This window comes from Artemia franciscana, chromosome 2 (genome assembly GCF_032884065.1).
Source record: "Artemia franciscana chromosome 2, ASM3288406v1, whole genome shotgun sequence".
NCBI classification, from domain to species: domain Eukaryota; kingdom Metazoa; phylum Arthropoda; class Branchiopoda; order Anostraca; family Artemiidae; genus Artemia; species Artemia franciscana.
Genome location: NC_088864.1, coordinates 35,682,343 through 35,700,974, shown reverse-complemented (window position 1 = coordinate 35,700,974; position 18,632 = coordinate 35,682,343). Strand labels below are relative to the sequence as shown.

The following is an 18,632-nucleotide window of genomic DNA, read 5'->3' as shown; positions in this document are numbered from 1 at the left end:
GCCCCCGAGATATAACTTACAACGCATGCCCTCCACATTCTGGGGGATTGTGTCGACGCTAGAGTTTTGTTATCTAATTTTCGAAACATCTTTAAAAAAAATGAATATCTCAAGATTTGTATCGGATGGTTTTTTGGGGGAAAGGGCGTAGCGGGGGTCTAGATGCCCTCTGATCTCTTTTGACTCCTAAAAGCGAACTAGAATTTTCAATTTCCACTCAAATGAGCCCTCTACGAACTTTATACGAACATCCCCTCCATAAGAGCCATATATACCCCCAAGACATAACTTAGAACACCTGCCCACGGGTCCCAGGGGTTGTATCGACACCGGAGTTTTTCTCATCTTACTTTTGAACTATTTTTAACAAAATAGCTATCTCAAAATTTTTATCGGTTGGGTTTGGGAAAGAAAGGGCGAGGGGAGCTATTTGCCCTCCAATCGCTTTTGACTCTCAAAAACTGAACTGAAAGTTTCAATTTCCAATCAAATGAACCCTCTCTCAAGTTTAAATGAGCTTCCTTCCGTAAGAACTATATATGCCCCCAGAGAATAGCTTACAACGCCTGCCCCCGGGCCCTGGGGGTTTCATCGACCCTGGATTTTTGTTATATGATCTTTCAACTATTTTAAAAAATGGCTATAAATTCTTATCGGATGGTTTTGATAAATAAAAGGACGTGGAGGGGCGGGGGTCTAGTTGCCCTCTGATCTCTTTTGATTCTAAAAAGTGAACTGGAGCTTTCAATTTACAATCAAATGAACCCTCTCTGAAGTTTATACGAGCTTCCTTCCGTAAGAATATATATGCCCCCAGGGAATAACTTGCAACCCCTGCCCCGGCCCTGGGGGGTTTCATAGACCCTGGAATTTTCGTTATATGATCTTTCAACTATTTTGAAAGAATAGCTTTCATTTTTTATCGGATGGGTTTAATAAATAAAAAGGCGTGGAGGGGCGGGGGTCTAGTTGCCCTCCGATCTCTTTGGAAAAAAGTGAGCTAAAACTTTCAATTTACAATCATATGCGCCCTTTCTGAAGTTCAAACGAGCATTCCTTTCAGAAGAACCATATACGCCCCCAGGACATAACTTAAAACGCCTGCAGCCTGGGTCCTGGGGGGTTGTGTCGACACTGGAGTTTTGTTATCTAATTTTTAACTATTTTAAAAAATGGCTATTTCAAAATTTGTATCGGACAGGTTTGGGTGAAAAGGTTGTGGGGGGGGGATAGTTGTCTTCCGATCTATTTTGAAATTTAAAGAGTGAATTAGAACTTTCTGCATCCCATAAGAACCCTTTATACCCCCGGGGCATAACTTAGAACGCCTGCCCCTGGGCCCTGGGGAGTTGTATCGATACCGGAGTTTTTCTTCGGGAAAAAGGCGTGCGGGGGCTAGTTACCCTCGGATCTTTTTTTACTCTTAAAAAGTGAACTAGAAATTTGAATTTCCTATCAAATGAGCACTCTCTGAAGTTAATGCGAGCCTCCCTTCCATGAAAACCATATACGCCCCAAGGGCATAACTTACAATGCCTGCCCCCAGGCCCTAGGGTATTGCATCGATACCTGAGTTTTTGTTATCTGACCTTTGAACTATTTTTAACAAAATGGCTATCTCAAAATTTGTATAGGATGCATTTGGGGAAAGGGGGCGGGGAGGAGGGCTATTTGCCCTCCAATATCTTTTCACTCTCAAAAACTGAACTTAAACTTTCAATTTACGATAAAAAGAAAGAGCTCACTCCCAAGTTTATACAAGCATCCCTTCCATAAGAGCCATCCCGGGCCCCGGGGAGTTATGTCGACACCGGAGTTTTTGTTATATGATCTTTGAACTATTTTTAACAAAATGTTTCGAGATTTTACCGGATGCATTTGGAGAAAAAAAGGCATGGGGGGGGCTAATTACACTTCAATCACTTTTGAATCTTAAAAAGGGCACTAGAACATCCGATTTCCAATCGAATGAGCCCCCTCCGATGTTTATGCGACGACTCCTTTCATATAAAGTGTCTCTGGGAAAAGAAACAATAAAAATACCAAAAAATTGGAGCCGCAAGACCTTTACAACGCTATAGCTTTTTTTGTTTAATAGTTTATTAAATAACAAAAAGGTTTTTTTTTTAACTGAAAGTAAGGAGCGACATTAAAACTTAAAACGAAAAGAAATTACTCCATATATGAAAGGGGTTGTCCCCTCCTCAACAGCTCGCTCTTTACGCTAAGGTTTGACTCTTTGTCACAGTTCTACTTTTTGAAACAATAAAAGACTTTAGCGTAAAGAGCGAGGCGTTGAGGAGGGGACAACCCCTTTCATATACGGAGTAATTTCTGTTCGTTTTAAGTATTTATATAGCTTCTGATTTCAGTTAAAAAAATCTTGCGTTTTTTATCTAATTTCTGAACGTTTTGAATTAATGCACGTTTTGATTTTGGCTCTACGCACATGAATAATTAAAACGAAATTTGCATATTACTTTTTTTTGGTTAAGTGGATTTCTCACTGTTTTGATTGGACGATTTTGAGAAAAAAGGAGCGGGGGAGAAGGCCTTGTTGCCCACCGATTTTTGGTTACTTAAAAAGGCAACTAGAACTTTTTTTTAGTGAAAATATACGCAACTAACGAATTAACTTACGTAACGAGCTTCTATATTCGTATGTTTTTATTACACATATGAGAGGGTTCGCCCCCTCGTCATTACCTCGCTCTTTAAACTAAAGCTTAAATTTTGTCCCAATTCCTCAAGGATGACCCCTGAATCACAAAGGCCGTAGAATAGAGTTGAAATTACTAAAAATATTTTAGCGTAAAGAGCGAGGTATTAGGAGGAGGTGAACACTTCATATATGTAATAATTCCTTTTAGTTTTAAGTTTTTATGCCCCTCCTTACTTTCATTTGAAAAAACTTTTTCACATTTATTTTTCCATTATTTTTCTAATAATGCTAGAAGATCCCCATTCATGCAAATTCTCTTCCCCCATGACAAATTCCTCCATGGAAAGATTCTCCCACGTAACAGCCTTCCCTCAACCTCTCCACCCAAACAAAAAAAAACCTGAAAACGTCTGTACACTTCCCAATACATTACTATATGCAAACACTGGTCAAAGTTTGTAACTTGCAGCCCCTCCCACGGGGACTGTGGGGCTTTCTCATAGTTTTGATTGGATGATTTTGATATAAAAAAAAAGAATTGGGGGAAGCGGCCTAGTTGCCCTCCCATTTTTGATTACTTAAAAATGCAACTGGAGCTTTTTATTTTTTATACGAACGTTTTTATTAGTAATAAATATACGTAACTTACGAATTAATTTACGTAGCAAACTTCCATATTTGTATATTTTTATTACGTATATTCGCCCCCTCGTCATACCTTGCTCTTTAAACTAAAGCTTGAATTTCATCCCAATTCTTTAAGGATGACCTTTGAACCACGAAGGCAGTAGGATAAATAGTTGAAATTACTAAAAGTACTTTAGCGTAAAGAGCAAGGTATTGTGGAGGAGACGAACCCCCTTATATACGTAATATTTTCTGTTCGTTTTAAGTTTTAATGCTGCTCCTTACTTCCAGTTGAAAAAACTTTTTTTTATTTATTTTCTCATTGATTCTTTTCAAATAATGCTAGAAAATCCCTCCTGGAATAAATTTCTCCATGGAAAGATCCTCACACGCATCCGTGATCTGTCTTCTGGCAAAAATTACAAAATTCTACATTTTTGTAGATAGGAGCTTGAAACTTCTACAGTAGGGTTCTCTGATACGCTGAATCTGATGGTGTGATTTTCAAGATTCTATGACTTTTAGTGGGCGCTTTCCCTTATTCTTTAAAATTAGGCAAATTTTCTCAGGCTCGTAGCTTTTGATGATTAAGACTAAACTTGATTAAACTTACATATTTAAAATCATCATTAAAATGTAATTCTTTTGATGGAACTAGATATCAAAATTTAGTTTTTTACAGTTTTGGTGATTATTGAGTCAGGTCGCTCCTTACTAGAGTTCGTTACCACGAACTGTTTGATAAAGGTTACATGAACTCTTTGATAATGTTATCGTTCTGAAAGATGTTTATTGACATAACCACTTTGATACGCATTATATTCTCCTGTTTGATGTGACATATAAGAAAGGCTGTCAAAAATTCAGTTTTTTATGAAGAAATGCATTTTACTTTAACCCAATCACTTTCGATTCTAACAAAGGAAACTAGAACTTTCAATTTCTAATTCCAATCTCTACAACCAGTCTTCTATATAAAGTGGCCGAGGTAAAAAAAAAAGTAATGCATAGAGGCACTATCGTTCTTTAGCAACTCCCCTAAATGGTAGAACTTGATCAAAATTTATACTGCCCCACCCTCTATCAGAAACGTACTTTTATTTTAGTCATATGTGTTTTATCTCAATTTCAACTTATACAGTTCATAAAAGACCCATTAATTACCAAACACTATGACTTTGTCACCACTATAGTATTCAGTTAATCCTCATAGCTTATTATGCCGAAAATTTCAAAGTGATGCCACTGGCCAGGCAATTTTTCTCTTCATATATTTCAGCTACGTAACTGTTATTTAGTGCAACAATTATGATTTAAAAAGAACAATAAAACATTTTTACCAAAAAAAAAAACAAAAAAAACAGTGTTTTGATAAGTCAGGTAATGCATCTTTGGAGGCACATGACACTAGTAATTATATATTTAATGCTTTAGTCATATCAACTTGGTTTTCTTGAAAATTATCTAGTCCGAATTAAGTCCAAGTTTTTTTTTTTTTTTTTTTTTTTTTTTTTTTTTTTTTTTTTAAGGACAGGGAGATATTTTCTGAATTCCAGTAAGTAAAATATACTAAAAAAAGGTCTTGTTTATTTATGAATACTTGAGATCTTTACTTACTTGAAGGTACAGATGAGGATTGACAAGCGCAACTTGAAGCGCTGAACGGGGAGCGCCAATCAAATGCCTTTTCACAGACTGAACTGCATCAAAGACGTAAACTTCATGAAAAGGGAACTCCGTCGGTGGTCTCAGATTCTTCTTAAATTCTATATCGAGGAAATCCAGGAGCTCATCTCTGACTCTCTCAAACGGAGAAATCTTTTTATTTTTTGCTGCCTCCAATAGTACCTTCAAATGAAAGTAATTAAAAAAGAAGCTCTTTGGAAGATGGCGGTAAAGTGAAGAATTTACGCTAAGATCAGACACAACGATGGGGTTGCAAAAGGTTTAGTACACTTTAAACACCCAATTGTCTAAGATTCACATTATGGGAAACACTATAAGAAATGTATTGAGACATTTGCAGCTTGAATCTTTAGACGATTACTAAATATTGACTTCAACTAAAAATAGCACAGTTCGAATTAGCAAGGCCGAATGGGTGTGCCAAGATCAACCTATAAGGTATAAACACGATTTTTTCTAAGATGGGATGGGGGGTCAACAGAACTCCCTTGATTACCCTTCGCAATGTGCAAGTACGTCTAAATTTTATGGACATAAAATAAAAACGCCCTTATCGTCTCCCAGCTTCCAAGGGCCATTCTCGTATCTGTTATTAAGACATGAATTGTCTGCATTTTATGATAGTTATCATTTTTTTTTTCGTATGTATCGCTCAATTATGGGAGAGTCTTGATTATTGCTATTAGTTCGGTTTAGCATTTTAGCCTTGGCTTTTACTCACGCTAGACTTTTTTAAAATTTAGCACTTTATGAAATTAAACAGGGATTGACAAAGGTTTGTTCCAAAAAAAGAAAATACATACCTCTTGGAGCTCAGCTTTACTCATTTTCTTCCCAATATTAATTGTGGGATTTTCTTCTTCGGTTTCTATAAGCATGTCCCCAACAGTTTGCAGCTGGTGTAGATAGTGGGCCAGCTGATCTTGAACAAAATTCGTGTTTACATTTTCTCTTGTCGATATAGCTGAAATACAGATAAGTCAGACATTTTCACAATACAACCAACGGTCTTCATCATAGTTTCTAAGGCTCAGCTGTTCATCATCCCCTTTTGGAGGCAAAGCAACGTTTAATGCTTTTATGCTTTTTTCTTATCTCTCCTGGGTGAGGGGATTGGCGGTAGCACTTACTTTGGGGACCTTTGCTGTTAATTACTGTGACTACTCCACTATGACTACTACTACAGTACTCTGTGACTTAGCTCCAAATTTTTTTTTTTTTTTTTTTTTTTTTTTTTTTTTTTTTTTTTTTTTTTTTTTTTTTTTTTTTTTTTTTTTTTTTTTTTTTTTTTTTTTTTTTTTAACTCGACAAGAAGCTTTATCATCAAGCAGAGGTTTACAAAATTATTATATAAAAGAATACAAAATGGAAAACTTTGAGACAGTTTAAAAAAGGAAACACAGAACCAAAAGCACCACCTTTTTTCAGATTTATTGATTATCTTGGCTCAAAATTCCAAAAAAGCAATACGAGTTTTATCGATGGTGAGTTTTTATTTTCTCTTAATGATTCAAGGCCAGGTTACGAATGAACCAGAAGAAAAAACAATCCAAACACATCGATCCATTGTTTTTTGGCCCTCATATTTAATTTACAGGTCTTCGTTTATTAAAAGATACTTTTTGGATCAATAAACAGAAAACTTAAAACTTAAGACGAACCAAAAATATTACAAAAAGAGTGAAGTGAAAATTAAAAATAAACAAACTATTCCATCAATTCCAAATAACCATCAAGAAGATACGACAGCCATTCTCTAAATTCAATAGCACGTTAGTGTGTCTAAAAAAAAAGCTTTTTGCTAAAGATCAGGCTGCTCGGGTATTTTCCCACTCCGTTCAGTCCATCATAAAAAACTGATGATGTCAACTCAAAGGCAGAATTGAAAATTCACTGACTTTGCTTCGCTGAAAAAAAAAAAAAAAGGCCTACATCTTCTTCATAACAAAAAAAAAAGCTTTCGAGACACGCGAAGTCAATGCTTAAGGGATTGAAATGAAGACTTAAACTCACCATTGAGTGTGACTACTGTTTCACTAACTCTTTTTGTCAATTCTTCCCTTGATGAGAGTCGCAGAAGCTGAAATGCTGTCTTATAGGCATCTGTATCGGAAATCAGACTTCCAAAAGCCATGATATATGTTTCTCTGAACTAGAGAAAAGAGTGTCAATTGAGATCATAGCAGATGTAACATCAACAAACAAAGCGAAAAGTCTAGAACTATCTCTTTTTTAAGACATTTCCCTCCGATTTGGTTTTTGTTCTCTTATTTCGCTCCTATACTTCAAACCAAAACTTTTCCTTTCACGGAGACATAAGTAAATGTGAAAATTTTACTGCTCAAATTAAAGGTTTAGCAGGAAAAAAATTCAGAGAAAAGTAAAAAGCGACATAAAAGATAATGAGTATCTTGTTTGAACGAGTTACCTTGTTAATTAACGAGCCGCTCCAGATGTAGCTAAGATTTAAATTCAGTATTACATAATTCCTTAATATTTGGAATGAGTTTATTCCAAAGCTTAGTCCCTCTATAAATAGCTAAAAAAGGAGCCAAGTTAAAACTAGGCGAGAAACCTCAATATCTACTCTTGTCCGAGTACTGTGATCAGGAATGCTAGGCCTTTCCCGAAATACTCCTGTAAAGCAATCTGGAAGGCATTCATTACTATACTCATGGATAAAAACCATTGCAGACAGAACCTTCGATTAGAAGATCTAACTTACTCATTTGTATATCCTTTACGCTGTAAAATTAGACCAAAATAAACGAAATATTTTCATATAATACAAATACTATTAGCTTGTACAATATTTGCCACTTGAGACGCAGAAAATGTTAACTGTATTTAAATAGAGTGGCGGGACAAATCCCAAGGAAATAAGAAGCTGTAGAAAAATAAATTTTCTAAACGAAACTCTAAATCTAACCACTGCAAAAATATACAATGACAAATAATAGAATTGGGTATGACACCATCACGATACATCCATGAAAACTTCTTGGTTTAATTTATCACTTTTTATTATTCAGATTATAATTAGAAATTTTATATTAGAGATTGAACAATGAAAATTCAAAGATCAATTAATTCGCAAATACAAATACAAATACACATCAATTCTTCGTTACTGACCACATTTTTTTCAAAAATACAATTATTATCATTTTAAATATTGGAAAAAAGAAATAAATGAGTGTTACCCCTTGCTGTTTTTATGCAATATGAAACAATAAAAAATGTTTTTTTTTGGCCTGCAAATACAAAATACAAAATGCATTTGACTGCTACAGTCAACCAATACAATAAAAATCCACATTTAAAAAAGAATACAAGACTTCAAAGTTTCAAAGTTTAATTTCTCAAGAATCAAAAATAAAGGATACTGAAGTTTGGTAGACACAAGAACAGCATCAAAACTCAAAAGAAAAATGATCAGAATTTATCCAACACCTGTTAATCTTTGACAAGCCAGATAATTTTGTATGGTCTTAAGCCTATAACTGCTCATATTATTACTTATCAAAAAGTATTATCGTTTCAATAGGCTTTCAACTAGCTGTTGGTTGGCTACATCGTTTTCCCTGCGACTCAAACGATAAGGTTCAAAACCAGTCCAGAGTTTCCAGCTTTATTCTTCTTTTTTTATGATAATTATATGTTACAACGCTTATAATTTTTATCGTTTAATTATCGTATTTCATATCTTTCCACAGATCAGGCTTGATTTGCTTAGTAAAAAATGTAAAATCTTTCAAAAAAAGCATTTAACAAATAAAATTTTTAACTAGCGAAAGCAAAAATAGTCTTACCCCTAACGAATTGGTGCGCCTAATTTCTTAATAATTTTAAAGGAGAGCAAAAATAAGTATTAAACACTTTCACGATCTTCCATCCAAAGATTTAAACAAGAAAGAATTTACTGCAAAAATTGTGTAGAATTATGTTCAAAATTTATGTGTAAATAAATAATGTGGCTACGTTGTAGGCATAAAGTTAAATTAGATGGCCTTTCAGATGAAGGTACTGAAACATTGTTTGTCCTCAATGTAATTGATTTCCCCCCATCTCTTGTGATGTAAAGAACCCTCTGCAAACATATCACCTGCATAAAGATCCACTAGAAGAATCTTTAGCAATTGCAACTACAGGGAGAAAAAATTAGCGATTAGTCGCTTTCTTTGGGGCTTGGGACAATTAATTTAAAAAACAAGGTTTTTTCGAGGGAAGTAAAGAGCGAATTTGAAACTAAAAACAGACAAAATTGTTACTTCGTAACCTATCTAATATCTATATGTATAAGTTGTTTGTTATCTATAACAATAAGTTGTTTGTCTGTCAGTCGACTAACGTCATTATAAGGATTGAGCTGTATGTCGTCATGAAGTTAGTTGTCGTCATGTTTGTTATGATGATGCTTAGTATATGACGTCATTATAAGTATTTAAGAAAATCGTTCAAAGACAAATTTTTAATTGTAAGAAGATCGTTGAAAGAGAAATTTTTAATTGTAAAATGACTGAAGAACCTACAATGGCAACAGCCGAGGAAGCTGCTCAAAGAGTCTATGCCAAAAGACTTGCGGCTGATAGAGAAAGTACGAAAAGAAAGCGTGCCGAGGAATCACAAGAACAGCATGAAAACAGGCTTGCGGCTGATAGAGAAAGTAAGAAAAGAAAGCGTGCCGAGGAATCACAAGAAAAGCAAGAAAACAGGCTTGCGGCTGATAGAGAAAGTAAGAAAAGAAAGCGTGCCGAGGAATCACAACAACAGTGTGAAATTAAGCTTGCGTCTCAAAGAGAAATCACCAAAAGAAAGCGTGCCGAGGAATCACAAGAGTAACCTGAAAATTATCCCCTGGCATTCAGGTACAGCCCAGTCGATGATTATAGCTTGAGTAGATGTGTTTAAATCGGGACTATGTCTAAAATTTGTCCCTATTGCAAGGGCTTGAAATTCAATGGTGAAACAATGGGAATGTGTTGCGCCTCAGGAAAAGTTAAACTTCCTCTACTGGCTGCACCACCAGAGCCATTGAAGACTTTGCTTACTGAAACTACGTCAGAATCTAAGCGTTTTTTTATCATAGATCAGAAAATATAACTCATGTTTCCAAATGACGTCGTTTGGTGCCCAAATCGAAAATCCAGATCAATTTATGCCTACTTTCAAAGTAAAAGGGCAAATTTATCATAGAGCAGGGTCCCTTCTACCATTCTCAGGCGAGAATCATAAATTTTTACAACTGTACTTCATCAATGATAGAAATTCTGAATTGAATGCACGTTGCGAAATTTCTCCCGACGCTGAAAGGACAATCGTTTCCCAATTGCAACATCTTTTCCACGAAAATAATAATTTAGTGCGTCTGTTCAAATCAGCCATCGATTTGATGCCTACTGATACGCATAAAATTATTATTTCCGCTGACAAAACGCCTCCTGGCCAACATGTGCGTAGATACAATGCTCCAACTATCGACGAAGTGGCAATCGTTATGGTCGGTGATCAATTTTTACCTCGAGATATTATTCTTCATAAGCGAAACGCTCAGTTGGTAAGAATTGCTGAAACTCATCGATGCTACGATGCCCTACAATATCCTATCATTTTTTGGGATGGAGCCGACGGCTATCACTTTAATATTAAATTGATAAATCCAGCAACTAACAAAGAAATGAATAAGAAATGCAGCGCAATGCATTATTATTCCTATAGGCCAGGGCTTCTTAAACTATGGGTCGCGACCCCATTTGGGGTCGCGTAGCAAAATTATGGGGTCGCGAGTAATAAAAATACAATTTAATAAAAATGTTTTTTAACTTGTAAAATTATCGTTATAAAGAAAAACAACAATCATCGTAGATAAATATATCATAAAATCTTCTTGTTCGGAAAGACTGTTTCCTAACAAGAATTTCTATTCCGATCATTATAATATCTTGTATAAATTTACTATGAATCAGAAGATGTTATAGAGATTTATAAAAAATGTAGATTTATTTTTGTCAATCTCTTAAAACTGAAATAATCCTGATAAATATTATCAACAAAATTTCTAAGTGTTATTTCGAAGAAACTATACAAACATTTCGTGTTATTTTCATATAGCCGTTGTATGATTATAATCGAAGTGCATGTTTCCGAATTAGTCAGTTTAACCCTTTCGCGACCGACGGGACCTTACAGTCCCGGCATGTAAAAATCCGTTGGGCGCTTCTTGATTGATAGCACCAGAATTGAACGATGTGCTTCAGGATGCGGTTAATTTCATAAATTTTATTAAGAGCCATGCCCTTAACAGTCGCTTATTTTCAAATCTCTGTAAGGATACGGATTCCAACTACACAATTTTGTTATTACATGCAGAAGTAAGATGGTTGTCAAGAGATCAAGGTTAAAAAAGATTATCAAACAGTTCGTGGAAATGAACTGTAGTAAGGAGCTACCCGGCTTAATAGTAACCAAAACTCTAAAAAACGGAATTTTATTAGAAAATACCAACATTAAAATAATTGCATTTTAATGCTGATTTTAAATATATAAGTTTAATCAAGTTTAGTCTTACCCATCAAAAGTTACGAGCCTGAGAAAATTTGGCTTATTTTAGAAAATAGGGGGAAACACCCCCTAAAAGTCATAGAATCTTAACGAAAATTACACCATCAGATTCAGCGTATCAGAGAACCATACTGTAGAAGTTTCAAGCTCCTATCTACAAAAATGTGGAATTTTGTATTTTTTGCCAGAAGGCAGATCACGGATGCGTGTTTATTTGTTTGTTTTTTTGTTTGATTTCCCCAGGGGTGATCGTATCGACCCAGTGGCCCTAGAATGTTGCAAGACGGCTCATTCTAATGGAAATAAAAAGTTCTAGTGCCCTTTTTAAGTGACCAAAAAAATTGGAGGGCACCTAGGCCCCCTCCCACGCTAATCATTTTTCCAAAGTCATCGGATCAAAATTCTGAGATAGCCATTTTATTCAGCATAGTCGAAAAACCTTATAACTATGTCTTTGAGGACGACTTACTCCCCCACAGTTCCCGTGGGAGGGGCTACAAGTTACAAACTTTGACCTTTGCTTACATATAGTAATGCTTATTGGGAAGTGTACATACGTCTTCAGACGGATTTTTTTGGTTGGGGGGGGGGGAGTTGTTGAGGAGAGGTGGATAAGTTGGGGGAACTTTCAATGGGGTAATTTGTCATGGGGGAAGACAATTTCCATGAAGGGAGCGCAGGATTTTCTAGCATTATTTAAAAAAAAAATAAAAATAAATATGAAAAAGTTTTTTCATCTGAAAGTAAGGAGCAGTATTAAAACGAACAAAAATTACTACGCATATGAGGGGATTCGTCCCCTCCTCAATACCTCACTCTTTACGCTAAAAATTTTCAGTAATTTCAACTATTTATTCTACGGCCTTTGTGATTCAGGGGTAAATCTAAAGGAATTGGGACAAAACTTAAGCTTTATTGTTAAGAGCGAGGTACTCCTGAGGGGGTAAACTCTCTCATATACGTAATATAAACATACGAATACAAAAGTTCGTTACCTATGCTAATTCGTAAGTTATGTATATCTTTTACTAATAAAAACGTTTGTAAAAAATTAAATGTTCTAGTTGCCTTTTTAAGTAACCCAAAAACTGGGGGGGGCGACTAGGCCTCCTCCATCGCTCCTTTTTCCCAAAATCATTCGATAAAACTATGAGAAAGCCATTTAGCCAAAAAAATAAATATGCAAATTTCGTTTAGATTATTCATAGGCGGAGAGCCAAAATCAAAACATGCATTAATTCAAAAAGGTTCAGAAATTAAATTAAAAAAAAACAAGTTTTTTTAACTGAAAGTAAGGAGCGACATTAAAACTTAAAACGAACAAAAATTACTTCGTATATGAAAGGGGCTAGTCCCTCCTCAACGCCCCGCTCTTTACGCTAAAGTTTTTTACTGTTTTAAAAAGTAGAGTTGAGAGAATGTGTCAAACTTTAGCGTAAAGAGCGGGGCGTTGAGGAGCGACCAGCCCCTTTCATATACGAAGTAATTTCTGTTCGTTTTAAGTTTTAATGTCGCTCCTTACTTTCAGTTAAAAAAACTTGTTTTTTTTTATTTAATTGTTATTAAAGGACCAGATCGAAATATTTTTAACTGAACGAAAATGTGAATTTGCTGTTTTTTTTTCAAAATGAGTTGTGGCTATCCAAGCTGTGTTATTTGTCAGATATTTTTGCAAAGTTAAACGATCTTAACTTGTCTCTTCAAGGAAAAAATTGCGATATATTTACTTCAAACGATAAAATTGAAAGTTTTATTAAAAAGATCAGTATTTGGAAAAGTAGGATCGAAAAAAATTCGTTCGAAATGTTTTCCAGTGTCGACAATTTTGTAATTGAGAAAATTCATCGTAAAACTTTTATTGCAAAAATTATTGTAGATCACTTAAAAGCGCTAGAAATACAGTTCCGGACATACTTTATATTAAATATTGATTTACAAAAAATAGTTTGGATTCAAAAGCCGTTTTGGATTGGCTTAAGTGAGATTGATCATCTGCCACTTAAAGCTCAAGAGGAATTTGCTGAGCTTTCGTGTGACTCAAACTTAAAACTACAATTCCAGAAAAAAAACCCTTGACTGGATTCTGGATCGGAACTAGAACTAAATTTCCCACAATCGCCGATATGGCGTTAAATGTACTTCTGCCATTCAACACCACATTATTATGTGAAGTTACTTTCTCAGCTCTAACACACATTAAATCCCAATATCGTTCAGGGATAAAAATGTTGAAGAGGTCTTACGTCCAGCAGTTTCAAACATTACACCAAGATTTGATTTGTTATGCCATAAAAAAACAGGCACATCCATCTCATTAAATTTGTAACGTAAACTTTAATTTAATATTTACCACGCAACGACTTGGATATACTCGAGAGAATTAAGACGGTCGGAATCCACTTTTGTTTTTGTAACTGTAATAAAAACCTTTCTATAACATTTTGTGCAAATTTCAATTTTAGATTTTTTATGTTTCAAAACGAATTCTAAATTTACACATTTTCATATGCATATGTATATTGTTACCTAATAAATATATCATCAAAAAATATTAATTTATTTTTCTTTTATATTCGTTGGGGTCGTTAAGAAATTCGCAATCATAAATGGGGTCGGGAATTACAAAAGTTTAAGAAGCCCTGCTATAAACTAATGATTCGGCAGGATGAAGACAATTATATTTTAAAATACCGTCAATTGTTTCACCAATACATCGTTGATATGTATGCAAAAATTGAATCAGAACGTTTGCTATTTATCCGTCTGAATCAGACCAAGCTCCGCTCTGAACAATACATTCATTTGCGAGATGCTGTTGTAAATGACGGTAATACCACAAACGTTGGAAGATTAACGATTTTACATTCGTCATATGCTGTCCCCGTCATATGCATGAATATGCTCAAGATGCTATTGCGTATGTTCGTCTCTATGGTCGTCCAGATTTATTTATTACATTTACATGTAATCAATCTTGGGACGAGATACAGCAGCTTTTACTTCAAGGACAATCGGCGGTTCATAGACATGACATTACGGCCCGTGTCTTCCGGCAAAAGTTGAAATCACTGATACACTACATAATAAAACTTAAAGTGTTTGGGTCAGTGCGATGCTGGATATACTCAGTGGAATTCTAATGAAATTGATGATGTGATTTCCGCTGAAATACCTGATGAAAATGTCGATAAGGGCTTATATGGTATTGTGGTAAAAAATATAATACATGGACCTTGCGGTGCACTGAACGAAAAATCACCATGCATGGCCAAAGGAAGGTGCACAAAGCAATATCCTCGACTTTTAGTACCCAACACAATTACTGGCAATGATGGTTGCCCACAATATAGAAGAAGATTTACTGAAGATGGCGTTAAAACAGCAATAATAAAGAAGCGTAACGGTACCACCATCGAAGTAGATAACCAGTGGGTTGTTCCATATTCCCCATTATTATCAAAAACATTTAATGCATACATAAACGTTGAATACTGTAACTCCGTAAAGGCAATCAAATACATATGTAAATACGTCAACAAAGGCAGTGACATGGCAGTTTTTGGCTTGCAGTCCGAAATCAAAGATATCGACGAAATCGTACAATATCAGGCTGGAAGATACATAAGCAGTAATGAAGCTGTTTGGCGAATTCTTTCATTTCCGATACATGAACGTAGTCCAGCTGTTGTTCACTTAGCGGTACATTTACAGAATGGTCAACGTGTTTATTTTTCGGAATCCAACGTGCAACAAAGAGCCATGAATCCACCGGATACAACGTTAACTGCTTTCTTTTCATTATGCAAAAATGATTCTTTTGCAAAAAACTGCTGTATACTGAAGTGCCTTCGTATTACACGTGGAATACTAAAAATAAAGTATTTGAACGTCGAAAACAGGGTAAGTCAGTCGACGGCCAACCTACCATCTTCAAAGATACCACGATAGGAAGACTCAACACCGTTCACCCCAATCAACATGAATGCTTCTTTCTACGCCTGCTTTTGGTGAATGTACCCGGTCCGACGTCCTTTGAGTATTTGAGAACTGTAAACGGTACTATACATGACACTTACCGTAGTGCATGCCAAGCTCTGAATTTATTGGAGAGTGACCAACACTAGGATAACTGCATCAATGACGCGTGCGAAACGTCAACTCCAAGTCAAATTCGTGCATTGTTTGGAATCATACTAACAACTTGCTCTCCTTCAGCTCCTACAGAGTTATGGGAAAAATATAAATCGAAAATGTCCGAAGATATACTCCATCGAAAACGGTTAGAGACGTCAGATATGACTTTTGATTTTACATCAGAAATTTATAACCACACTTTAGTTATTATTGAATAACTAATTCAATAATTATTGAATAACCTTACATGTGCGTATGTATGGCAAACAAACCTCTTCAGGATTTGGGAATGCCTTCACCTAATCGTACCGCTGCTGTTTCGACATGTGTAGTATTGGATCGTGAACAAAGTTCCAGCACGAGTGATCTATTGTCGTATGTACAAAATAACATTTCTAAGTTAACGTCGGAGCAAAAAGACATTTATGATACGATAATGCATTGTGTCGATAACAACGTTGGAGAAATTTTCGTTTTGGATGCGCCAGGAGATACTGGTAAAACGTTTGTGATAAAACTGATTCTGGCATCAATTCAATCAAAAAATGATATAGCGTTGGCAATTGCGTCGTCCGGAATAGCCGCAACGTTGCTGACTGGTGGAAGAACTGTTCATTCCGCTTTGAAATTGCCTCTGAATTTGCATTCTACAGAAACTCCCACGTGCAATATTTCCAGATCATCTGGGATGGGATGCAATAAAACTAGAACAAATAAAGCAACTGATTACGTTTTCCTATGTTTCTAAGATTATAAAAAACTAGCGCTTTACTGAAAAAACAAAAGCCAAGAATAACAAACAGGAATATTGATTTAGATGTCAAAAGTCAGTACGTAGCCTGACAGCAATAAACTAATCTATAAAGCTTTTAATTGTCTTACACCAGTTGTAAAATCAGTAACTTTCAGTATACAATAAAAATTATCTTAAAAACATAAGCATAAAATTAAATATTTTTTTTTAACCGCCGTCAAGTCATTGAACAGAAGACACAAATATTAGGTTGATTTATCAGGTAGCATTTTGGTCTCGCCTGCTATAATACCGATAGTGAGTAATATACTATCTTACATTGTAAGAGATATGCTTTAGTTTTACTCGAAATGAATACCAAATAAGTAATAATATGAACTCTGAAAATGCGGTAATTTCTCTCTATATAACAGTGACTTTCAAGTTACCATACCAATTCTGAAGCTTGTCTATAGTCCTAATACTATTAAGATGGCTTTACTCTGAACTTGTCTACATACCATTCATGACATGTCCTTTTCAGAACCAAAACGAGAGCCAGTTTATGAACTGAGCCATCGTGCAGAAGTAATACCAAATTAAACGAAAAAAGAACGATAATGCTTTGTTTTTTTCTGTAAAAAGTGTCCTTAATTTGTTTGCTTTTACTGTATCAAAACTCCTATACTACTTTGTGTTTTCAGTAGTTTTCTGTAATCCTAGAAACATACAGAAACAGAATTAGTTATACTAGTTTTATTGATATATATTACATAAGTTGTGAAGTAATAATTTTTGTCCGTTTTAAGTTTCAACTTTGCTCTTTAGTTCCCTCAGGAAAACTTTGCTTTTTCTCAAATTAATCTTTGCTCGTTTTGATTAAAATTGTATGTTAAAACAACACCGCCATGATCCTTTTTATTTATATAGAATAATTTTTCTTCGTTTAAAGTTTTAATGTGGCTCCTTACTTTCAGATGAAAACTTATTTTTTAATATAATTTCTTATCACCACAGATTTAGGGGAAGTAAGACACCTCTAGAAAATGCTGCAGACAACCTCGACAGCCACGAAAAACTTTCAATTTATAGCAAAAAGTTTATTATCCATACTTAACAAAACAATACATGTTTTTCAGAAACGTTATTTTTCGATAAACAAAAAACAGTTTTTACTTGGCCGACTTTGCCTGAAAAAGCTATAATGAAGACAGGGCTATATAAATCGCCTACTGATTAGCAGAAACTAGAAGACTACTGCAACAAAAGTGAGCTGTTTAAGGGTTCATTTAAAAGCTTGTTTTGATGCCTAATCACTTTCTAAAAATTTGACTTGATAGCATATTCTCATAAAGTGCACTTTCGGTTATTTATCCCATTTTTTCAAATCAGAAAGGTGCCTTTTCCAATGAAATGACCACAAAAAGGTGTTTTTCAAAACCTAGGCAGGAACAAAAACTAAGGGGACAAGGACGTCCCTTCCCTTCAATTGCCGCCATCAAAACTAGCAAGCAGGCCTCATTGCAGAGCGAAGTTTGAAGGTGCAATTCAAAACTGTTGATCATTCAAGCTTAATTTTTGGTAGATAAACTTTTTAGTTTTAGTAAATTTGTTTTCGCAACAATGTTTTACTTTTAAGATGAGTAGGCTATTTATTAGACTGACTAAGAGGGTTTGGAGGGGGAGTATACGTGAGGGATTCTTATAAACCTCCAGTTAAGGGCTTTGGATCATAATTATTACAATGGTTCGTTTTATACTTCAAAATTCTTCTACTCAAGAAATGGCACCAAAAGTGCCGTTTTTAGTGCTATATGGCACTTTAAAATTGGTAAAAAGCTCGTAGATATGAGTACTAACTTTAAGATGAGCATTCCCGGATAATACTTTAAAAAAATGAGCGCATCCTATTTGCAAAAAAAAAGTGGATTATATGAAAAGTAGTCACAAGAAGGGACAAATCGTGATAAAAAAAAAAAAAAGAAGCAGGAATCGAGCGCAAGATAATCTAATTTGAAGTGCAGCGCTGTACTAACAGAACCACGCCTCTAATAATGTAATTTAATTTATTGGTGTTTGAAGGTATCCTATTAAGGGGGCCTGGAGGAGGAACATACGAGAGATGCTCTTGCGAATCTTCAGTTAAGGGTTTTGGACCATAATCATTACAATGATACTGTTTTATACTTAGAAGATTTAAAACTTAAGAAGTTCCACACAAAGTATTGT

General features: G+C 35.0%; 1 protein-coding gene across 4 annotated transcripts in view; it reads right to left on the bottom strand.

Moving 5' to 3' along the window:
* The window catches only part of LOC136040838 (origin recognition complex subunit 3-like), a 115,646-nt gene that overhangs the window by 33,092 nt on the left and 63,922 nt on the right, over window positions 1-18,632 (bottom strand). For all 4 annotated transcript variants that reach the window (XM_065725190.1, XM_065725216.1, XM_065725198.1 and 1 more), the window contains 3 exons: window positions 6,989-7,127; window positions 5,779-5,939; window positions 4,907-5,137 (listed from right to left, as the gene is read on the bottom strand). In XM_065725190.1, the coding sequence (XP_065581262.1) occupies window positions 4,907-5,137; window positions 5,779-5,939; window positions 6,989-7,127 (531 nt within the window). The remainder of the gene's footprint in view (window positions 1-4,906; window positions 5,138-5,778; window positions 5,940-6,988; window positions 7,128-18,632) is intronic.